Source organism: Ambystoma mexicanum, chromosome 3q (assembly GCF_040938575.1).
Source record: "Ambystoma mexicanum isolate Mex_15411 chromosome 3q, UKY_AmexF1_1, whole genome shotgun sequence".
Taxonomy (NCBI): domain Eukaryota; kingdom Metazoa; phylum Chordata; class Amphibia; order Caudata; family Ambystomatidae; genus Ambystoma; species Ambystoma mexicanum.
The window spans coordinates 256,159,819-256,184,753 of NC_090926.1; the positions used below are offsets into that span (position 1 = coordinate 256,159,819).

At 45.7% G+C, this 24,935-nt stretch overlaps 1 protein-coding gene across 1 annotated transcript in view; it reads left to right on the plus strand.

The window, feature by feature from the left end:
* Nucleotides 1-24,935, plus strand: part of GLS2 (glutaminase 2) — a 579,026-nt gene that overhangs the window by 502,110 nt on the left and 51,981 nt on the right. Inside the window, exons 14-15 of the mRNA XM_069653689.1 lie at nt 7,222-7,314; nt 10,386-10,447. Of these exons, the coding sequence (XP_069509790.1) occupies nt 7,222-7,314; nt 10,386-10,447 (155 nt within the window). The remainder of the gene's footprint in view (nt 1-7,221; nt 7,315-10,385; nt 10,448-24,935) is intronic.

Consider the following 24,935-nt stretch of genomic DNA (forward strand, 5'->3'; position numbering starts at 1 on the left):
GTGAAGTCGAACTACAGTCTGCCCACGATCTTCCTTTCCTCGTAGTATTGAATATTTATTGGAACCCAGTGCAATGTAGCCTTGATCAATTCCATCAGTCGTTGTCAATGGTGCTGGAGAAAATTTCGTTGTTCCATGGTGACGCCAGTGTGATCTTGGGCGGGGATCGGAATACGCAATGTATTATGACTCAAGATAGGAACGCCGCATCAAAATGGGTAAAAATCTCCAAGGCTGGGAAACAGCGGTCAGATTTTCTAAACTCGTGGGGCCTTTTCATGCTAAATGGCTCTGCTGAAGGTGACTGCCCTTCGAATCCAACATGGTCACGCGGCAATGCCTTCTCCACATTGGATTATGTATTTGTTTCCGAAAAACTACAAATGAAGAAAACATCTATGGAAATAATCTGGGAAGAAGGGAGTGATCATGCTCGGCTAAGAGTCAAAATTACGAGCTCAATGAAAGATAAGTCGGCTAAATACTCACAGGACCTACTACTGAGGAAAGGCAAAGCAGTTTTGGTTAAATATAAAAGAGGGGGGCGAAATTTGAATGAGAAGTTAAATCGTGTCTCTTTAGAAGAACAAAAAGAGAACTGTAAACCATACTGCTTTCAGCCATTTATTTGGTCGGTGCACCGGCCGACAGTAGGAGCCTTGGTAAAAGAAACCCATCACTTACATTCTTTTGATGAGGAGACATGGATCCAAAAATGGTCCTTAAGGCGTGAACTTAAACGGCTGAAGTATTCTTTTATGAACCCATCTGAACTTTATTTAGAACAGAAAAAGCTGCTTAGGAACTACAAGCAATGGTCACGGTCAAGAAAGATTCTCCGTCACCAACAAGACAATGAACAGATGCTGGAGGCTCTTTGTGAAAATAGTACCCGTAATTTCTGGTCAATGGTAAATAGTAAAGGAAAGAATTCAGCCAGTAATATCACCGAATGTAATCTGGTTCCAGAAAAGAGGTGGATAGATTACCTAACAATAAACTTTAAAAACACGTCAGCCACCCTGGAAAATCAACAGGAAGTCACCAAGTGGGAACTTAACTATGATGTAAAATTAACAGAAGATCTAATTTTGAGCACCTCATCATCAAAGGTGGCGGGCCCAAACGGGCTAACTTATCAGGTCCTGAAGTCTAATGTTAACACCTGGGCGACACTTCTTGATACCCTCTACAAGGAAATACTAGAGTCAAAATGCTTCCCTCCTTCTTAGAAACAAGCAGTCATAATACCATTCTACAAAGGAGGGGATAGATCACAGCCCAAAAATTATAGGCCAATTGCCCTCTTGGACATCTAGAGTAAGATATTCATGCGGATACTCTTGATAGAGCTAAAGGACCGGGCCAAATCAAATAACATCATCTCCAAATTTCAAACAGGCTTCAGACGAGGAATGTCTACAACACTAAATGGTGTGCGACAGGGGTGTATAGGAGCCCCCTTCTTCTTCAACCTATACTTGTCAGATCTGGGAGACTTTCTTCAAAAATGGACTATGCCAAGTCCCAAACTTAATTCCATCAAGGTTTAAAATGATAAAATAACTGAAAGTAAAACGGTGGGCAGCCTACACCATGCAGCAGGCTGGAAGTAGCTCTGTCGCAGGCACCTCGAGTGGCGAGGAAGTGAGCGACAGCCGTGGCTCTGACGTGGAGGCCATTGACCTATCTTTGCAGCAGCCACGCTCCGAGGCGTTCATCCCCGGCAGGCAGGCCACCGGTTCTGCTATGGAGAGGGTACACTCCGGGGACAAGGACGCACACCCACCACTTAAAGGAAAGCACACAACCCCCTGAGCCTCCTTGACGGACTAGTCAGGATGGCCAAAGACACCAACGGGTACGCTGATACTTTCGACGGAACCCACCGATCCACAGGGTCGGCTGCCCTCCCTGCAACAGCCTAGGCAGCATGCGTCCGGGCACTGAAGCCACAAGGGCATCAGCACTAAACTTCATAAGAGCGCTGAGATGCCTCATAAGAGAGTGCCGGTGCCTAGTTTTCGTCAACGCTGAAAACCACGAAGAAGCTGCTAGGGCTGTCGAAATCCCTTCCAGATGCACCAGAGATCCGCGAGAGTCTTGCACAAATCATCTCAACGACAAATAGGCCTAAGGACACGTCAAGGCGTCGAGAAGGTCAGTTAGAATATTCTCAAGGTTCCCAGTCCCTCTCTAAGACTGTCAGACAAGGCTCGATGGCCTAAGGACACAAGTCCTCAAGAAAAGCCCCCCCCCTATATCCCTCTGGGTCATCCTTATGGACCAGGGACAGGTTTGAGGGGTACATGAACAAACTTTCTAAATTTGTGGACTTTTCAGAAAAATGTATCGCCCCTAAAAGGCCTACAAAAGAAGACTGCTATCCTACTATGACTAAACTTCGAAGGACCTGCAGCCATCGGCACTGCCTGTGCGTGGCTCACTGCCCCTGGACTCCTCCAGGCGAGCTGCTGAGCTCTAGACCCTCCTGGGGCTTGGTATGTGGCCCAAAATACCTGGTAAATTCCCCCTTCCCCCACATGGAGCGTGGCATTTCCCCCCTGCCCTTCCGGGCTCTGGTTTCTCCCTCCCTCCGCCTGCCTCCGGTTCCTCCCTCCACTCATGATTGGCAGAAAGCGAAGAGCGAGGAAGGGCCAGCCATCGGCACTGCCTGTGTATGGCTCACTGCCCCCAAACTCCTCCAGGTGTGCTGCTGAGCTCTAGAGCCTCCTGGGGCCTGGTATGTGGCCCAAAAGACCTGGTAAGTGCCCCCTGCCCCCATGTGCAGCACAGCATTGTCCCCCTGCCCTTCCGGGCTCTAGTGTGGCTTGGGTGTGGTGTAGAGCAATTACTCTACTCCAGAAAGCCCCCGCCACTCTACCTTACCTCTCCATAAAGTACACCGCCATAGTCTTACAGCATGCACATTCAGAGAGATTTATGGCCACCGACCTAAATCTATGCATGACTGGGTTGTAAATGTTGTTTCGCATTACTTACGAACATAATTCCCAATGTTAGCATGTGCCACACTTAGATGGAATTCTTAACTTTATCCTACGTCGCACCTAGGTTGAAATTTGAATGTTAGCATGTGCCACAATTAGAATTGAGAACATTATCCTGCCCCACATCTAGATAATTATTGAGAAGGTTAGCGAGTGCCACACTTGGACGGAATACGTAGATTAGCAAGTACTACACTTAGACGGAATGTTAAATGTCATATAACCCACTTACCAATATAAGCTCAAACTCTCTGCATCGTATCTCTCTCAAACAACTCACACAGCCATCTCTCGCACAACAAGCCGCACGCACTTCACCACACTGCAACAACACATAAGCCGCACCTACAGCACACACGGACTGACTCCGATACTCGCACCAAAGCTCAGCACCCAGTGTCTACCGAGTTGAAGCTGCCAATTCCTCCCACTATCCTACTCCCTCTTCACCTTACTAACCCATCCCACCTTCTCGTTTGCAGATCCACCAGAGCGCCTGTGGACCAATTCCGTTGGTGACGGTGCGCTATATAAGTACCTTTAACATAACATAAACTAAATGGACTGCAAGTAAGTCCAAGAGAGTCAAACATTCTGGTGCTGAAACACCCAAAAAAGCAAATTAACTTTGGTAAATGGTTTTTTGAAGGAGAAGCAATTACAAGGGTAGACGAATTAGTCTATCTGGGCTACACAATGTTTGCCTATCCATCAGTGAGCAAAGTGGAACTTGAAATCAGATCTAAAGCTGACAAAACAATACCCGAGATGAAAAAGATCTTCTTTGAGCTTTGTAAATTTTCAATCAAACCATTAATAAAATTTTATAACGCCAAAGTAATCCCTGTGATACTGTATGGTTGGAGGCCCAACCAAAGCTCTAGGACATAGACTGGCAATAGGTGGAGGGTCACATTTGGAAGCGCTCGCTGAGCCTGACCATCTGTCTTCCTATTCAGGACTTAAGGTTTGAGCTCGGCCTGAAATCATTGCAGCAACAGATAATTTGGAGACTGCTATCTCTCTATAGGTTAATAACAACTCCACAAAAAGACTCTCTTTATGAAGATGTCAATCATCATTTCCAAAAGGACAGCTCTAAGATCCTCCATCAGCTGGTCATAAAAGTTAAAAGAAATCTGGAAGGAGCCGATTCAACGGTAACAACCCTGATAGAGAATTCTCTGAAAGCAACGAAAGAACTGGAAATAATGGACTGGATTAAAACAGGACTGGAAATGAGGCTGGTAAAACCGAAGAATAGCTTCCTAGTAGTGGAAAAAAACTGGGAGAGTTGCCTAACTATTTGCTAAAATATCCCAGCAGTGAATCAAGATATGTTTTTCTTAGGGCCCGCCTTAACCTAAGTCACACAGGCGAGATCCTAAGTATTAGAGGGCAAAGCCAGAATTTCATATCATTTTGTAAAATCTGTGTAATTCAAAATAAGCAAAATCTGCGTTATTTACCCATAGAATGCAAAGGAACTGGGGAGACTAGAATCCTCTATTATGGGAAATTTGTGCCCAAAATGGACTGCCTACTCTCAGAGAACTTTTGGAATCGCTTGATCTCGGGGCACAACACCGCCCTGACGATTGCAGTGGGTCAAGTCCTTTTAAAACATGGCATGACCCACTCAAGCGTTGGACAGTCTGGGATCAATGCCTCTCCAGTCATTACGGCTTAATATAGCAGTAGAAACTAATAATGTAATAAGGGGTGCAGGTTTTTGGGGAAATGAGGGTTTCCTATTTTTCTTATCTTTTTTTTTTCTTCTTTTTCTTCGACTTTCTTCTTAGTCTTTTACCTTTTTGTTCCTTTTTTAGGCATGTTTTTTATTTTTGATGAAATGATTTGTTAGATAATTGTATTTTTATTGTGGTAAATCGACAAAATGTTGGTTTTTATATTTTTTAAAGATCTACTTGATACAAACAAATAATAAAACAAAGAAAATATGTGAAGCAGAACTTTGTGTTCGTTTTTTGCATACTTCAGGCCTCAAAGGCAAGAGACTTTATTGAAAAGAGACTTGGCCCTGGAAGAGCCCGACAGTTGATGTAGAACTGTCGGCTCGTGCTCGGTAAGCCTGAGTGTGCGCTGTGCTCAGGAAACCCACCTTGTCCCGTGCTGAAAGCATGGGGATTGGAGAACCCTCGCAATCACATCCTGACTTATTATTTGTGAAGACTTCTTTCTTTTTTGAAACCCTATCCCACACCCTTTCTGTAATTAGCTGCAAGGAATTGGCAATAGTGTTTCTTTTTTAGTGTAGGCCTTTTTATTTTGGCACAAGGTCACAAGGACTGCCTTATTATTCATTTGATGGTCGATTCTTGCTCCCATCTTAGATTCAGGTTTAGGTTAGGTGTTTTTCCAGCATGCATTTATTGTTCAAGAAACATCCTTGAACTCTGATCACTTGTATCTGTCTTTACTGTTGCCACCATGAGTTCCTTACACTCCACCCCCACCCCCATTATGTTTGACTCCCTTTATTGTACAGGGCTCCATTGCTTTCTACCTAGGTTAGCCTTATATAAATCAACAACATATAAACATACATGCATACACACTTTCTGTGAAAAAGTGGGTAAAAAGCCACACAAGTTACAATACGTTTTGAAAATATCTAATAGACGGCAAGCCACCAAGAAAGCACTGGAACATTTTCCAAAACATTTCCATGATGCCTTGGCCCACAATATATGCCAGTATTCTGCCAGTGCAAAACATAATTAATGCTGGCTGTGCCCATTTTTGTCCATGCTCATTGCACCAATATATGCCAGCATTCATACATAAGAACATACTCACATTTGCGTTGCCCATAATGCTAATAATGATATGATAAGTTTATATGTCCATGTTGACTCTGCAAATATATGCCAGCACCCTGAGATGGAAACATACTCATGTTGGGGTTTCCCCATAATGAGAGTAAAAAAATGTTATGCCACTGAAAGAAAGTATGTCCATACTGGCAACACCAATGTAGGCCAGTATGGCCATGTACGAAAACTCATCATGTTTGCCGTGTCCATAATCTCAGTAAAAAAATATGCTGCAGTAGTAAAACATGCCCACACTTATTGCAATGGTGTAGGCCACTATGGCCACAAAAATACTCATCAAGATGTCTTTGCCCATATTTCCAGTAAAACATACCATGAAACTGTAAGAACACACCCATGTACCAATGTAGCAACCCCATGCCCACTCGACTGTAAGAATATAAGAGAACACTCAAGTTGGCCCATAATGACAGCAAACTGCCAAGCTACTGTAAGAATATTTCCATGCTGGTTGCACTAATCGAAGCCAGGATTTCACTTAAGAACTTGTGTCATGTTGGCTTTGCCCTTATTTGCCAGTAAAACTAAACATAACATACCACTGTACAAAAATGTTCATGCTGGCTGCACCACTGTAGTTCCCCACCTGTTCCCCCACTTAAGAATGCTTAAGTTGGCTTTGCCCACAATGGCAGTAAAATAATGACATACCACTGGAAGAAAATATCCATGCTGGCTGCCCCAATGTAGCCCCACAGTCTCCTCTCCCCAAGATAAGAACACTCATCCAGTTTGCTTTTCCCATAATGCCAGTAAAATATGCCATGCCACTATAAAAAGAAATGTCCATGCTGGCTATCCCAATGTAGTCTCCTCTCTTGGTTCCTGACATGCGTGGTAGAGTCGAAGAGCCAGAAACGGCTCAGCCTTGCATGGCCTGATGGGGCTGTGCACTGGGGAACTGCAAAATGTGAAGGGCTGGTACATTTCCCTGCTGTAGCTTGCTTGTTCCTGGGTGGTTCCTCTAATGTGTTGCAGGTCAAGCTTGCATCATTACGCTACAGATACATACACACTCTCTTTCCACATGATCAGTTCTACATTCTTCCAGTTTTTTGCACACGTAATTCGTGTGTGTGTGTGTGTGCGCGCACGCACACACACATGTGGGTGTATGTGCACATTTGTATACATGCAATTATCTTATGCTTTGTGCATGTTTTATGTGGGCCGATATTTATAAATGCATTCTGCAATTATCACAAACGTGGCTATCCAACTTGTAGTAAAATGCATTTCTATGGCCATATGTGGCACTCACATTTTCAGGAACATTCTTGTTAACACTCATGCAATATGTACTTGACCTCCACATTTAATGCCGTCTGGCTTGCACTTTACCTTCCATACAGGACCTGGTATCTCTCTTCAACTTCCACAACTACGACAATTTGCGTCACTGTCCATGGAAGCTAGACCCACGCCGGGAGGGCAGTGACATTAGGGTAAGTGTGGATCTCTTTGTGCATTACAGGTGGATTGGTATGGTGTAAATCTGGACATTTTATGAAAGCCTATTGCATATGGAAGGCAGTGATTGCTAGGGCAGGGCCTGTCACAGAACAGGCTCATCATCTGATGGCAGAAGGATTTTTGTGCAGTCCTCTGTATCACTATTGCCTACATTGAATGGATAACAAGGCTATTCGTGGTGTTGTCACAATCCCTCCATGCTCATTAAATATCTGAGGGTGTATTCATGCAAGCCCCATTGCCTTATCGAATACAACCAGGATAAGTTCTCATTGGAAAACATTGCATTGAGCACTTCATTTTTTAAGTGTCCTCAGCGAGAAAATACTCCAGTCCCAAGTTTGGACAAAAAAGACATTGTGTAAAATGGAGCCATTTTCCCAAGTAGACTCTGCTCTCCTCCCCACGCCTGCAGCAAAGCAAGAGCTAACCCCTTCTCCATTTGCCTATTGATCCACCTATTTAGGAGGAAGAAGAAGGTGAACATATGGAAGAGGAGCCTTGGGAAGATCTGACTACTACAAAATACATGTCTGCCTCTGTGCTTCCAGGCCCATCCCCAGCAGATGGCAATATGGTGCTCTTAGTGTGGATGATGAGAGGGCCGTATCGTTTAGGATTGGCTGCCCATGGGCCTCAGGCAGAGAACTTTCTTTTAACCAAATAAACCCCCAAAAGTTGGTATTGCAATAATGTCGAGGTTTGGACGATGGGTTAGTGAGTTGAGAAGACGCCAACTTCGACCCAGCTGGCCTTGAATGGGCTGGATTCTGCCTGATTCGGCCCTTGTCTGTTATAGGGAGCTGCTTAATTGCTGAATGGCCCTCAATTTATATAGCGCTTCAGGTCCGGATTCAGCACTTTAGATCGGTATATATAGGACATTCACTGTCAGCAAAGTATACTGAGGAGGAATTACCTCTTGAACACATAATTCAGAGAGGTCTAAAATCGGCATAATTAATGAGGGGTGCCACATATGGCCCAGAAAACACTGGGAGCCTCAAGGAAAGTTCAAGGGTTTTAATTGTAATTTTTGTGTGCCCACGGACCCTATATCTGTCTCCCTTTTGCCCAATAGCTAGTTTTGACTACTGATGGTTCCCTAACACGCCGCTACCTAATCTCTCTCTGGGTTTTCTTACCTCTGCCTACACTAGCCCTGGTTAGTGTTCTACAGGGAGTTGTATCAGGAAGTGTTTAGTGCCTTGCACTTACTCTTTTGGATCCACCTGAGACCACACACTCTCACCTCACCTGTTTACCCTGCCATGTCCCTCTCCCGGACTCCTCCCTCCAAACCTTTATGCCTTCTGGTTTCGTTACGCTGTTGTCTGCCTACATCCTTTGATGTTATCTCTCCTCCTCCAACTACTACCACTTCTCTTCATGCTACTACCACTTCCTCCTCTGACTACTTCCACTCCTGCACCCTCTACCAAGGCTCTTTCTCCCACTATCACTCCTGCTCCCTCTACTACCACTCCACCTCCCACTACTACCACTCAATGGTTCCATGTAATAATGTCCCCTCAAAAATATTGCCATGCAAATGAATTGCGGTCACAAAAAAGCCTTTCAGAGATCCTGTGTTATGACAGCCACTATGTTTGCACATGATGGCCTCGTTTACTGACCACCACACCGTGTAAATGTTTGCACAATGGTGATCATAGTCAATTTTCGGCCTGAGGTGCAAAATGACATGGATTCCTGGGCCACTATCTGCCCAATCAATTGCTGCCAGATTTACCTGCCTCAACAAACTAGTTCTCCGGTATTGGTATCATTATAGACTCGAATATGCGTTCCCATCTCCCACATTGGCATGTTATGAGCTAATACATTTTAAGAATCTGAAATGAAACGTGTGGTTTAGAACCCCACTAATCTACACTGATTTGCCAGTGGGAGGCTGACTATATTCGTTCTTTAAATGGACACCCATCCATTTGTGCAGGATATACATTGTTTATGGGAAAAGAAGTTTCCTTTTTAACATCAAATGATAGTTTTAAAGCTGCAGTGGTTCCCAGCCGATGGGAGCATTCAGATGTCAATCTATAAAAGACACCCATACAGGAGAACTACGCTTATAGGTATGTAAGTTATTCTTTGGGTTAGCCAGTAAAGGCACGGACAGCCGGTGAGAAGTGATTTCTGGACTGTCTTGAGGATTGTGACCACCCGTCTAGACCATTGGCAAAGGGGAGGTGATGATAACCATGTACGCTTGGGTGCAGAGTGGAAATGCACTGCAGGACTTTAAACCAGAGGAAGCTTGTTTTGGCAGTGCAATTCATCTGCGATCCTTGAGAGAAGGACCTTGAAAAAATGATGCCTTTGATTTTCCATGTTTTAGTTGACTTAGTTGCGAGACCAAGCTTGGCAGGCTGTGAGAGTGTTGATTGTGAGAGTTAAGAGTGTAGACATCAGGAGCTCATCTTTGCAGACATTTGGTTTTAGATGGTTTTGCGCTCATGCAGCGATCAATTCCAAGCAGGTGCTGCATGGTCAAATGCTGTTGCTGGTTCAATCATTGGCACTGTGTATTTTAAAGATGATTAAATGGGGACGTTTGTCAGGTGAGCCCAAAAGACTGCATCATTAGGGCAAAGGAACTGAAATAAAGAATGCATCAGAAGAGGTGGGGGCAAGATAGCCATCAGGGATCCTAGATAAAGCTTGGCAGGGGAAGCACAAGACTAAAAGGAAGGGGAGAAAAAAGGGATAATTTGTCGGTGGTGTAAAGAGAAGCAGAAATGAAGTTCAGGGCCTGGACTTTGATTCCCACTAGTGAAGGTTGGTCCAGTGGCGTACTGTGTTGAAGACAGTTGAGCAGTCAAGAAGGATGAAAGCAGCTCCTCCATTGGTGGCCATCTGGTGCTGGTGATCACCCAGGTGGCCACGAGAGTTGATTCAGAGCCCTGTAGTGTTGTAGCAGCAGGGTCCTTTGCTGTTTTTCCCCAAAGAAATAATTGGACATGAAAGGGAGCAATTTTCCCCCTTCCCGATATTGAAATGTTTGTTTTTGTCTCTTCAGAACAAGACGGTGGTGAACATGCTCTTTGCTGCCTACAGTGGGGATGTGTCAGCCCTTAGGAGGTAAGATGTGCGTCGGCGGGAGCGGGGAACCATGCGACAACCCCTCGAGGTAAATGTTAGGACAATAGCTCACTTCCACGCACTCAGTCCCTCGATATTTGTAACACCAGGCACCGCCTAACATAAGCAGCACTGCAATGTTGTCCTTCCTAAAACTTAGAAGCTGGTGTCTTGGGCTTCTAACCTTCTCTTTCCTTGCTAGGAAGACTTTCACAGACAACTTCCTCACTGATCAAGACAACAATTCAGGATAGAAGAAAACATACATTTCGTATTGTTATAAAGAACGCAAAATTCTACATTTTCTCACACAGAAAACGTTGCAGAAAGTTGCATTTACTGTTTAGTGCTGGCCCTACCAAGAGGCTCTCGAAGCACCTTACATGGTTAAAATATTTAAAAAGGTGGGAGTTGAAAAAAGAAGTCACAAAATGGTTTCAGTAAAGGACTGGAAGATTAGGATAGACATGTGATAGCAGTGGAGGAGGGCAGGGGTATGTTGGGGAAACGGGTACGCTTTGAGGCTCTTTCTGAAAGTGGTGATGAGGGATGCAGTGCATATGTTGAGAGGTAGGGTGTTCCATGTCCTGCGTGCCTAGTGTGTACATTCTTGTTTTTGTATGCATGTGAGTTTGCAGAGTAGAATGTGGAAAAGATGATGGCTGGCTTGCCTGGTGTTTGTGTGGGTGATGGGTTTGAGTTAGTCATGAAGGTAGGATGGAGTTTTGATGTGGATGGGTTTGAATACAGTGCAGAGTCATTTGAAGGCAATTCTTTGCAGTACGGGGAGCCAATTGGAGCTGGGCAAGAGCATGGGTGATGTGTGAATTTTTGGGTAGTTAGAATATGCGTCTGGCTACTGCATTTTGTATGGCTTGCAGGAGGGCATGGGTGTTGATGGGGAGTCCAATGAGGAGAGAATTTCCATAGTCCAGGTTAGAGAGTACCAGTGCTTGGACTGCGGAAGTCATCAGAATGAAGGATATGTCTGATTTTGCGTAGGAGGTGTAGTTGTATGTTGCATGTTTTGGTGACAGTTGATATGCATTATGTGAAGGAACAGTGGGGGGGTTGATGGTGAAGCAAAGGGATTTAACAGATGTGGAGAGGGATATGGGTGGTTTGTTCGTGTGAGTTCTTGGAACTAGGGGGTGTGGTTGGGGTTGGGCCTTGGAGGGCAAATTAGGAAGTATTCTGTTTTGGAAGGGTTGAGTTTGATGAAGTGGGTGGCAAATCAGCTGGTGATGGTGGAGAGATCAGTTTTAAGGGTGTGGAGTTGTGAATGGGAGGATTTTGGAATGATATTTGTGTCATATCTGCCTATTGGTGGAAATGTGCATTGTGTTTACTAAGGTTTTGTCCAAGGAATTCAACATATAGGCTGAAGAGGAGTAGAGATAGTGATGAGCCTTGTGGGACTCCAAACTTGACAGGGGTGGGGTCTGATCAATAAGGGGGCATGGTGACAAAGTGTGTCCCGTCAGTGAGAAAGGAGGTGAACCAGTTAAGTATGGTGCCAGAGAGATTCGTCCTGTGGGCTAGCATGTCTAGAAGAATAGTGTGGTCGATGGTGCCAAAGGCTGCAAAGAGGTCGAGGAGTAGGAGTAGTGCAGTGTGCCCAGCGTCTGTGATGCTGTGGAGGTCGAGGAGGTGTAGAGTAGTGGTCTCAGTGCTGTGTCCAGGCGAAAAGCTAGATTGGAAAGGGTTGAGTAGGTGATGGTGATGTGATGTTGCAGTTGGGTAGTTACAAAGTGTTCCATGATTCTGGCAAGGTATGGTAGGATAGTAATGGGACAGTAGTTTTCAGAGAGCGTGTGGTTGAGGGATGGCTTTTTGAGGAGGGGTGAGATTTGTCCCTTTTGAGTTTCGTGTGAGACAGGAGCTGATGATGTTGAGCCAGTGGAGAGCTAGGTTACTGATGTAATTGGATACAGCTTGAGGTGGTCATGCATCATCCAGGAAGTGGGCAGGTTTTGTTTTGGCAGTGAGGATGTCTGAGTCGACGGGTGGAAGGAGTCCCATAAGTTTGGGAGTGGAGGGGGGGAGTGGGAGAACTGAGGGGAGGTCTGTTCTGATGTGTATTTTTTAATTGAGGTAGTTCATGAAGGAGTTGCATACTGCAGTGGCTGGGGATGCCGGAAGGTGTGGATGGTGGTTTAGAGATGGACTTGACGATGTTGAATAGTTTCTGGGTACCATTGGTGGTGGATTGGAGTTCTTGGAAGTACTGGGTGGCTTTGCCGTTGCATATGGCAGTTTTATATTGGTAGTGGCAGTGTCTGAAGAGTGTCTTGGTTGAGGGGCATGTGTTCTTTTGCCAGGCTCTTTCTAGGCTTCCTGCTTCCTGGTTGTTCTAGGGTTTTTGTAATTTGAGGGGTGCAATTATGTCGAGTGTCTGTGTGATGATGGTGTTGTATTGGTGAAGTAGGATGGAGGTATATGCATGTGGGGAGAGGGAAGTGGTATGAATGGTGCCAAGATAATGGGCATCATTACAACTTTCCCAGAAAAAGTAATTCTGTTGTGCCGGTATCATCGTTTCCAGCAGACCGACGGCCAGAATTACCACACATTACAGGTCCTCGGGTGAAGGCTCACCACCCTGCCAGAAACAGTAATACTGGCACAACGGAATTACCGGCTTCGACATCAATGCGCCAGTGTTTCCAGGAGAAATGTGCCGGAAATAGCAATACCAGAACCCAAACTGCCAAAATCACTGGCGACTCGATTTCTGGTGTCAGAGTTACCGGTGCTGGAAATAGCATCATCCCAGGAACAGAAAGCTTGCAAGTGGCCATTTTAAAAATGTAATCCACTTTAAATCTCCCACTTCATTCTGCTAACCACCCGAACAGCAAGTCAGAACATGCCTGGAAGTGTAAAATGAAGAGTCGCTGATAGTCGGCTATGAAGGCCGAAGTTCGCAGAGCCAGAGCTGGCTGCACTCACGGACACCGAGGTGATGAAAGCTGAGGCCCTCTTTGGGGCTGGAAACTGCACACACACCCCAACCCTTTGTAGGGAGGGTAAGGGGAGGAGGAGGGCTGTGTGTGTGGGGGAGGGTGTGTTGTGAGAAACCAGAAGGCGTCTCACCCACTAGACCCTGGGGATCTGTCCTCCAGGTGGCCAGGACACGGCCATAACTTTTGGATCCAGTTCCTGGGGGTGGACCAGTGCGTGAGGATCACCTATGTGAGGGGGTGTTCGGGGAGTGGGACACCAGATGGTGAGACGCAGTATCCCCTTCCCTGTAACATCTTTAGCCCATCCTACCAGGTAGGATACCTACGAACTCACCCCCCCTTTTACAAAACAACACTTTCACACAGACAGCCTAATACCCAAGTAGTATACCTGACGTGTCCCAATACAATGGTCAGACGAGGTCAGGTAATTACTGACCATCACACACACATGACTCCCATTAAGCTTCCCCACATGGATAAGAGGTGGAGCACGAGAGCACACTCAGAGTGAGACAAAGCACACAAGGAAACAGCAGTTTCGAGATGGCAGCTCAATGAGAGATGAAAGACAGAAAAACAGGAGGGGATCGAAAGGAGAGAAATTCCCTTGACCTTTCCAACAAGGAACTGTTACTTTCTTGAGTCCTCGAGATTAAAAAGTGTCGACCAGGAAACCAGGCTGAAGAATCCTGCACTGTGTCTCTGAGATACCAGGGGCCCTCCCGCAACCATAATCAAGGCGAGGAGAAGCAGCAGCTGCCCCGTGGTACCATCCTTGGCTCCAAGAACAAAGCAGCATCAGTGAAATCAACACAGCCAGAGAGTTGGGGAGACTGATACAAGACTGGTCTGTGTTGAAGCCAAGGTGCAAGCGGCAACATTGTATGGTGAGCTCTGGAATGAACATTGTTAACAAAAAAAGCGTGTGAAAAAGACACAAGTAAAGTTGAACTGCTAATGAGTGATTGAACTTTGAAACCAAGATACGATATCTTTGACAGAGTGGTCTGACACTGCGTGTGTGTTCAATCGAAAGTTTCTGTAAGGTATCCAGCTGAGAAGCACTAAAAGGTGAAAGTTAAAAGAGTTGTAAAGAATTGTAAATTGAAGTGGACCTGCGATGGGTCAAGCAAAATCCTGTGCACAGTCAAAAATCTTCAATGTTGATACAGTAAAGAAAGTTTATGTTGAAGTAGATAAATTGGTCCGAGTCCGTCAGAGGGAGACTAAGTGAAGGTTTTGTGTTAAAGTGGGTCTTAGCCCGGCAGAGGGGGACCCAGCGTAAACAGTGAACCGACCGAGACGTGAAAATCCGAGAACATTGTGTTGAAGTGGGTCTGAGCCGGCAGAGGGGGACCCGAGTTGAATAGTGAATCACCTGAGAAATTGTGTACATGTGAAATCCTAAGAAGAAAGGAACTTTACTGTTTCAGGCCCTCTGAAATAAGAGACTTTGGATGGCAAAGATCCTTCGGGCGCAGAAGGCCCTGATGCTGACATTTTGAACTGCATCTTCGTGCTAAAGAAGACAGAGTGCGTGCTAAGCTCGAGTGTGCCACCTTGTCCCATGATGAAAACATGGGGAAGGGGAGCTAATGGTTTAGATATCCTGACATATAATTTCCTTTTCTTTTGCATAACAGTGTACTATTTGTATTTAGAGGGAAGGATTGGCAATAGGTTTATTACTAATGGCCCTTTTATTTTGACAAGTCTCTTCTAGGTCTGCGTTATTATTTGATGGTCGTAGCTTTATCCCATCTTTAGATTTAGGATTACATAGGTGTTTCTCAAACCCAATTGAAGTTAAAGAAACACCCTTAAACTGTGGTCACTTGCGCCTGTCTTACTGTTGGATATCATGCCTTCCTTAGAGTTGGGAGAGGAAGGGTGCACAGCGTGTTGGATTTTGAATTTTTCTTCAATACATATAGTTTTCACTAGAAGCAATGAGTGGACATTCCTTATTCTGGTACAGCAGGCATTACTTACCGTAATAGCATTTCTGATTATTGTATCTGCTTAGATTCACGTGCTGTGCATATAGTACGACATCTAGTGGTAACCGCAGAGTATTGCATCTTATCTTTCGAGGATCGAAAGGGGACGTTGACATGGGCGTGCCTGCAACACTATCCCTAATGTGACGTGTAGTGTACCCAAATTTCCTCACGTGTCAAGGTCCCTCCGACTGTATTTTTTCAGCCGTGAGGGAGCCTTATGACTATGGTGAGTGAGTACAGAAAAAGAGAAGAAGTAGTAAGATATCTATGTTGCTTCCATCCGAGCGGGGAGGAAGGGAGGGTGGGCGCATGTGAATCTAAGCAGATACAATCAACAAAAAGCTATTACGGTAGATAATGCATATCTTCTGATGCTTGTGGATCTGCTTAGAATCACACGCTGTGCATAGACTAGCAAGCAGTACCCGGAGTTGGTGATGGGATGTGAGAAGGAACAGTAGTGAAGAGGTGTCTTAGTACTGCTTGTCCCACCTGAGAATCAGACCTAGAGTGAGTGTCTAGGCAATAGTGTTTTGTAAAGGTGTGGACAGAACTCCAGGTTGCCGCTTTGCAAATGGATTCGAGAGAAACATTTGCAATGAATGCCAAGGAAGCCCTAGTGCCCCGAGTAGAGTATGCTCTAGGGTGGAAAGGCAGATCTCTCTTGGCAAGAGTGTAGCAGAGTGTGATGCAATTGACAATCCACCTTGATGTGGCTGATTTAGAGACAGGGTCCCCTTTTCTACCAGCCGCCACTGAAATTCAAAACTGGTTTGTTTTCCTTAGTGGTTTAGTTCTTTCCAGATAGTACATGACTGCCCTGCGCACATCCAGTGTGTATAGGCTTCATTCCGCCACGTTAGTGGGGTTCTGGAAGAATGTGGTTAGTTCTATTGACTGGTTCACCACATGTAACTTAGAAATGAATTTGGGCGCAAACCGTGGGTGAGTGCACAGAACCACCTTATCTCTGTGAATTGTGACAAAGGGGTCTAAAATTGAAAGGGCCTGTAGTTCACCGACTCTCCTTATTGAAGTGACTGCCACTAGGAAGGATGTCTTGTAAGTGAGTGCTTTGAGGCTTTCCTTGTGCATAGGTTGAAAGGGAGACCACAGAAGTCTTGTTAATACCACATTTAGGACCCATCCGGGAGCCAGGTTAGAAATAGGGGGATAATTCTTTTAACCCCTTCCATAAAAGCTTTAATTACTGGGATCCTCCAACACAACACCTTTCGCTGGGATGTGGTATGGGCTGAAAGTGCAGCTAAGTGGACCTTCAGGGAATTAAAAACTAGAACTGAGTCTAGTAGGTGAGTCAGGTATAGTACAATATGAGTAGGAGAGCAGTCAATGGGATTGATGCTCTTGGAATTGCATCAGATGACAAAGCGTTTCCATTTATTGGAGTAGCAATGTCTGGTGTTAGGCTTTCTTGCTTCTCTAAGTAGATCCATGCATCTCTGAGGAAGTTGGAGATGCCCGAACTCTATGACCTCAGGAGCCAGGCCGCTAAATTGAGAGTTTGCGGGCATGGATGAAGCGTTTCCCCCTTGTCCTGAGATAGCATGTTGTATGGGCAAGGTAGTTTCATCGGAGGAGAGAGTGACATCTCCATCAGATGGGAGAACCAGGGTTGGCAGGCCCACATCGGGGCCATCAATATCATGGTGACTGGTTCCTGGTGCATCTTGTGCTCAATCTTGTTGGGTAGGGGAGTCGTAGAAAAAAGCATAAACACATTTCCCTGACCATTTTATCCAGAGACCGCTCCCCTTGGATCGGTTCTGAGGGTACCTGGAGGCGTAATCTGGGCATTGTGTGTTCTCCAGAGTTGCGAACAAGTCAATCTCTGGGAAGCCACATTCTGCGAAAATGGAGACGATGTCTCTGTGTAGTCACAATTCGTACTCTAAGGGTAGTGTGAAGTCTCTGCTGAGCACGTCTGCCAGAAGATTGAGTTCCCCTGGAACATGTTGAGACAGTAGGAACATCTGTGTTTGAGAGCCCACTTCCGAATGTTCTGGGACACTTTGGATAGCCCTGGGGAGGGCCTCATTGCTTGTTCAGGTTGTATATGGCCATGGTGCTGTCTGTGAGGACCAGTACTGTCTTTCCCTGCAACTGTGTCTGAAAAACCTTCAGAGCTTTGAACACTGCTAACAGCTCCAACAGGTTTATGTGGTTGGATGCTACTTCTGGGGACCAAATGCTGTGTGCCGTCTGCTGAAGGAGGTGAGCCCCCACCCCCTGAGAGATGCGTCCGTCGTGAGAGTGGCTTCTCCTGCGGGGGTGGTGAAGGTTTTCCCCTTCAAGAGGTTTTCCCTCGACCTCCACTGCAGAGGGAGAACGAGGACTGCAGAGACAACCGCTAGATTTTGAGCCACTGTTGCATGGGGTGCATGCACAAATGCGTGTGAGGGACCAAGTATATGCAGGATGCCATCATCCCTAATAGTTGCATGGCCTTGCGTACCATCACCTCTCAACTGGCTACATACTGAGGGATCTGGAACAGCATGTTTTGAACCCCCTCGTAGGAGGGGGAAGACGAGGCCGTCTTCTGTCTGAATTAGGACCCCCAGAAATTGCTGGACTTGGCTGGGGTCTAGGCTGGATGCTCTAGGCCGAGCATTTCTCATAACAGCGCAAATGAAACGGGTGCATTCTCTGAGCTCCTTTCATGTTTTCTATTATTTGAGAATCTGGCCCAAACCTTTAGACAAACCTTGTTAAGTACTTTCTGCTTTAATTTATAAAAAGTAGAAACTCGGAAGACTCAATAGTTTGTGTAAAGGTGAAGGTCATGAGGTTTGGCTCTGATGTTAGTGCCCTGAATTTGTGCTTGTTGTGAATGGTTCACCCAACATTTTCCCTAATGAGTCCTTTATCCCATGTCTCACTAAGGGTGCATGCCCTGAAGGGTCCCCTGTGCTTCCCTAGACCAGTAATTTTGCCTAGTTATTTATGTGAGTCCAGCCAGATGGTGGCAAAGAAGAAATGTGGCAAGTCGCCTAACACTAGCTGGCTATTTTCAATTAGCGAGCATACCATTTCCCTGGCACATTTCCATAGGTGGCGCTCTTGCATTGGTATGGAATTGTATGGAATTGGTTGTGTTGCTCAGTTGCCTCAAAGAGATCTCTTGCTCCTAGGGTTAACAGACCACACAATAAGAGAAAGTATGATGAAGTCTCCTGCCTAGCCCAAAGGTCTGTCTGAAGGGCAGTTACACTGGCCGGGTGTCACCCCAAGCTAGAGGATGTTGGGCCAAGATTAGGTACACTCGTGATCCCAACACCACCTCATTGAGACTGCTATAAAGCAAGGGCATGTGCAGTGAAAGCCCCTCCCCCATTTACTTTAGATCTGCTGGAGAGACCTTAAGAGAGATAAAGCCATCAATAGACATACCCACAACCACCACCTTAGAACTAGATGCAAATCCCTTTTAGGGAAATCCTTTCCAGAGACTGTGAGGGCAGTGAGGGATTTAATACAGTTAAAAGATTATTGCAGTTCAGTGGAGTAATTCCTTATAAATACAGATACATGCGAGAAACCAGGGAGCTTTGCAGATGCAATGTTTCAAAACATCGTCTCCACATATGAAGAAACGAAGACACATGAAGCAAACTTATTGAAGCATTCTTCTCTAGCTAAATATATATAAGCCAGAGGTACAACATTTCAATGTCCTTGTTCTGGGAGGAATTTCAAAGGCAGACAGGTTTTTTCACTCTTAACACATATTTCCCCGACTTCCAATTCACGTACTGGGGAAACCTGTGACTCTAGTTTGGGGCAGGTAGTACACTCAACACCAGGAAGAACCACATGGGATATAATAAAACCCAAGATGGTGGCAGGCTCTAAAACAGATAGCTCTCTGCCCCCACAGCTCATCTGACCTATTTCACATTAACCAATCAGGCACAGATTAGCCCAGGATCACACAGGTGCAGACCAACAGCCAGGGACCCAGCCAAGAGGAGGAGAAACAACAAAATGAAAGCGCAGCAGGCTGATCTGGCAGTGGCATTGCTGGGGAGAGTGTCACTGGTGAATGAGTTTGTTGGAGGGTACTGGTGAGACGAATTTGAAGATGGAATGCGAGTGAAAGAGACAGTCCAGGGTGAAACTGGGGAGTGTGTGAAGTGAATGTTGGGGAAGGCATGCAGGGGACACTCAGTTATCTTGAGTAGCTGGTACAGGGTTCATCCAGAGATACTGAAGAGGGGTGAAAAGGTCACCTAGAGATACTGAGAAAGAGCTGCAGTAATCACCCAGAGATACTGAGACCGGGGTGCAAAAGGCACCCAGAGATACTGGGATGGGGTGCAGGGGTGAGTCGGAGATACTGAGGAGGGTGGCCAGGAGTCACCCAAAGATATTGAGAAAGGGGTGAAGACATCACCAAGACATTAGGAGTGTTAAGACAGTTATGCCAAAAAGGGTGAAGCCAATAAAAAGAGAGACTTAGAGAGTTAAGATAATTATGGCCGAAGAGGTGAAGAGGGTGGTAGAAATGGAGATCGGGAGAGTGGACCAAGTTGTATCCAATGGGGTGAAGAAGGTGGAAGAGGGAGACGTTGGTGGTTTGAGGATACAAATCCAGAGAGCCTGGAAGGTGAATCCCAGGAGGAAGGGGCAGAGATACATTGGGAACTGGAAATCACAGGAGGGAAGAAGGCGATACTATGAGTGCTGGAGAACAGAAGACAATCAAAGCCGTCCTAGGAAGGTTCCAGTGCACCCTATCTGTCCAAAGCAGATACAGAAGGCATGAGGAGATACAAGATGGTGCTGCTGCACTGAAGGGGAGCAAGGTCATAATAGGAGTATACATGAATAACGGAGCTCTATGCAGACAAACCCAAATAGAGAGAGAAAGGGGTGTTCAGAGGGAGGATAGGGCCAGGCTCCTTTGCCGACTTTGGAGGACCTCGAACATCAGGAGCACAGCGACCAAGAGCAGCAAGTGAGCTTAGCAACCATGGCAGCCAGCTTCGTATCACACTGAGAGGGACTGGTGTGGACATTAAGGGGTTTACTTAGACATGGCTACCGAACCCAGGAAAGCCTGCAAGTAGTAATTTTGGAAAAGACCTGGGACTATTGAGAACATTAAAAAGGGACATACTTCACTGAACCTCCTGTGAACTCCAGAAAGGTGAACTGATGTGCTGACAGGCCAGACTTGATTTCTGTTATCCCGCAAAAGGATTTCCATAAGTTAATATTTTTGTATATTCCCCTTAGCTAACACTTAAGGGCCCTTCTGTTATTATATAGCCCATCTTTTAATCCCTGGAAGGATTGTGGTTAGTATTTCTGTAACCTTTGTGTTGCTTTGTAACACTCTAAAGGCCACCCTATAGAAATATTCCATAAAAACACAAAAGAGGAGTAATTTTAGGCTTGGCCCCATTGTAAATCGGAGTCACCTTCATGACTCGAGGGCTGACAAATGAGTCAAAATAAGATGAGAAAAAGATTTGGGGGGTAAATGTTACATTTTCAATAGGTGTCGAAAAAGCAAATGTTCATGCATCATTTTGGTAGGATTTGTTAGTATGTTACTATTCCACAGCACAGTGGCCTGGCCTGAAAATGCTCTGCCACCCCTCTTGGCCAGTTTAGATTTGGGGATAACACGGCAAGCCTGGCAGGAAAATCTTCAATGTCTTGAGGGCATATATTATTAGTGAAGCTTTCCTGCTAAAGTCTGGGGACTTCAACATGCAGAGCTCGAGGCGCCATACATAGAGGCTTACATTGAATTCTAGATGCAATAGGTAACCAGTGTAAAGATTGCAGCAATGTTGAAATATGGTCTCTCCAATTTGATCTCTCTGACATTAATGGTGCAGTGTTTTGCACTAACTGTACTCGATGGACGCTGCCTGTTGGGAGTGCAAGGTAGAGTGTGTAATAGAAATCCAGCTGTCTGTGCGGGAATGCAAACTAATCCAAGAACATATGTAAAATGCAGAGATAGTTAAAACAAGATCAGAATATTGTACTGCCCTCTCTTTTCATGAGACGCTTGTACCCATAAACACAACTAGATTTAGCACTTTTGTCATTGGCTAAGGACAATCCCTAAGAACAGAATTCCAGAGGATAGGAAACCATTCATTGTCCATAGGCCCTCTGGAAAGGATTCTTGGCAAACCATGATCTCAGTTTTAAGTGGATTGTGAACTTTAAGGAGTTCCAGTCTATCAATGTGGTGACACCCTCCATACTGTTTATTATATGATGTGCATAATTACCACTAACCATCCATTCTGTGCTGAGAATTACGCAATGTGGTCCCAAGGTAACCCACAAGCAGGTGCATGACCTGGGTGTCATCTGCATACATAAACAATGACAGGCAAAATGAGTAAGGTTTCAGCTAGTGGTCTCCTAGAGATTAAATAGGAGATGCCTGAGCGATGAACCCTTCAGGACCCCAGAGGCGATATCCATGAGGCCCGACTCAAAGGGAGAAGGCCACGGTATGTGGGGTGATCAATAATACTGAATATTGCTGACAATTCCACCTCCCTCTGCAGGTTGTATTTAATTTTCAAATTTCTTTATTGGCATTTCTGAAGGTTACAACAGCAGCATGTCTTGGTTAACATGCTACTACCTTTAAGCTTGCAGATAATGAATAACAAAAACAATAACGTAAGAAGAAAAAAGAACAACATTAACTGTCACTGTGCTTGACAACGTAGTCCGGTGTGAACAGTTCAAGTACGGGGGAAGGCATGAGGGGCAAGGGGGGAGGGGCTGGGGGGGCCCAACCAGGACCCCGGGAGTGCCCTGCCACAGGTGCCACTGCGGGTGATGAGTTCCAATAACATTAGAGCGGATGAGCTCACAGGGATTTATCATCAGAGGGATGAAACATACTCCACGTCAACGCTTTCCTGGCATCTAGCGTCACACTTGAATCATCAGTAGATCTGGCAACACGGTCCTCCCAAGCTTTGGTTTCAGCTCCCACCCAACGTTCCAGCTCTCTGTAACATGTGTTGTATTGTGGCCCATTAGGTCGTTTCCAAGCCATTGCAATGGTCCTTTTGGCTAGCACACACGCGATGTCCATAAACTTCACTGTGTGCTTGGATTTAGCTAGTCTAGGATAAGTTCCTAAAAGGCATTCACTAGGGGACTATTCGTACCGGGACATGCCTGCCCTCTTGCAGGTCTGTTCTATCTTGCCCAAAGACGCTGCACCTTGGTGCATTCCCAAAGCATATGTAGAAGATCTGCCTTGTCGGCGTTGCACCAAATGCAATTAGGATACATTTGTTTGTTGAACTTCGCCATTCTGTGTGGAGTTAGGTATGAGCGGTATAGTACATTTAGCTGAATTAGTTGAAACCCAGAGTTCCTGGACACTTCTTTGGGAAATGCGAGAGCCCTATCCCACTCCTCATCAGTCATTTCTAGCCCGAGATCTTCCTCCCACCTACATTTTAATTCAGTGCTCTGAGGGTTTCGGATTTGTCAATTAGGTGGCTGTATACTTGGGACTCTGGTTTCCAGCCCTCCCTGAGATTATTTAGTAATGTCATAAAGGGGTCTGCTTCAGGTTCTTCAGGCCAGGCTTCCCATTTAGCCCGTGCCACCTTACGATTTTTTGGTACCATAAAAATTGGCCACTGGATATGCCATCTTCGGACTGTAGCGAGGCAAATTCAAGTCTCCCCGTGTGTAAACTCCCTTTCTTTCACAGAGTCTAATGGTCGCCAGGTCTGAGCTGGTTTTGCAGAGGTCTGAGATCATTGGAATTTCCGGGGAGTATGAATGTTCTAAGTGCAAGAGTGTCTAGGACCTGTGCCATATTCTTCTTCCCAGGGTAGCTAATAAAGGTGCTGCGCTCAGGAGGTGTTGGGGCGCCCAGACGAGTTCTTTTAGTTGTATCGGGGTAATCATATGTTGTAGTAAAGCAGTCTCGGATGTGATTAGCCACGAAGCTAAGTTGGGCTGTTGGGCTGCCAAGTAATACTTCTCTAGGTTTGGGAGTTGAATTCCACCATGTCTGTATGGAAGGGCTAGTGTGGGTAGTGCCATCTTGTGTCTACCCTTCCCCCATAAGAACTCCCGGAATAATGCCTCAAGCAAGCGGAAAGAGGGGGTATTGATTTAGTAATGTACATTTTGAAACCCATAGAGAAATCTGGGGAGGACAATCATTTTGATGATTGATGCGCTACCCATCATGGATAAGGGGAGCTTGGACCAGAAGCCCATCGATTTGCGCAGGGTAGGAAGCGCAGCCTTAGTATTGTATTCATGCATCAGTTCCGGGGTATGCATTATATTGACACCGAGGTATCGGAATGAGGTCAGTTGCCAATGTACACCCACTGAAGGAAGGTCCTCTATGTTCTTGCCCCTCAAGTCAGCCAGTGGGAACAGACAGGACTTTTGTTTGCTGAACTGTATTCCAGAGACCTTGGCATAATTATCTAGGACTTCTAGTATGGTCGGTACATTGAGGTGTGGGTCCCTGATATACAGGAGGACATCGTCAGCATATAGGGAGATTATGATGTTTACCCCTCCCAACCGTATGCCCGCATCGAAAAACTGCTTCCTAAAGTAAATAGCAATGGGTTCTAGTCCCAGTATGTAAAGCATAGGTGAAAACGGGCAACCTTGCCTGGTGCCCCTGCGTATGTCCCATGCCGCAGAGACACACCTAACGGACTTCACCCATTCTCGTGACTTGGTGTAAAGCACTTCTACCCATCTGACAAACTTCCTCCCAAAGCCAAAACACTTAAGGACTGCTAGTAACCATTCCCAATAGATAGAATTGAATGCCTTTATGGCATCTAAGGATAGCAGTGTGTAAGAGCCTCAGTTTAGATTGGTCTGGGCCATAGCGTGCTGGAGCCTGTGAAGGTTCGCAGTGTTGTGCGGCCTGGCACAAAGCCACTTTGATCAGTGTGCACTATCTCGCCTATTAGTCTGGAAAGCCTTTTGGCTAGGACCGTAGTTAGTATTTTTTACATCATAATTGAGCATTGCGAGTGGGCGGTAGGAGTCGCACTCGTCCGCAGGTTTATTTGGGTTTAAGCATTGGAACCACAAGAGTCTCTCACATGCTTTCAGGTAGGACCCCTTGATCGTATGCTTCCTGGAAGACCTTATGCAGTAACGGTGTCAAGAGATGATTCATAGGCTTTGTAGAATTCTGAGGGTAACCCGTCACTGCCAGGGACCTTACAGGTAGCCGGGGATTTGATTGCCTATGCTATGTCTTCCGTGGTAATGTCTGCATCTAGGGCTTCGCTTTGTGTGGGAGATAATCTGGGTAGCCCTATTTCATCTAATGTATCTGTAATCGTGTCCGAGGGGACCAGGGCTTCATGAGAGTATAACTGGGCATAGAAAAGTTAAAAGGTATCATTAATGCTTTGTTGAGTCTGGTGCAGGGTGCCATTGTCATCTGCAGGTTGTATATCACTGACCACACCACTAATTCTGTTGCCCGACCTGATTGTA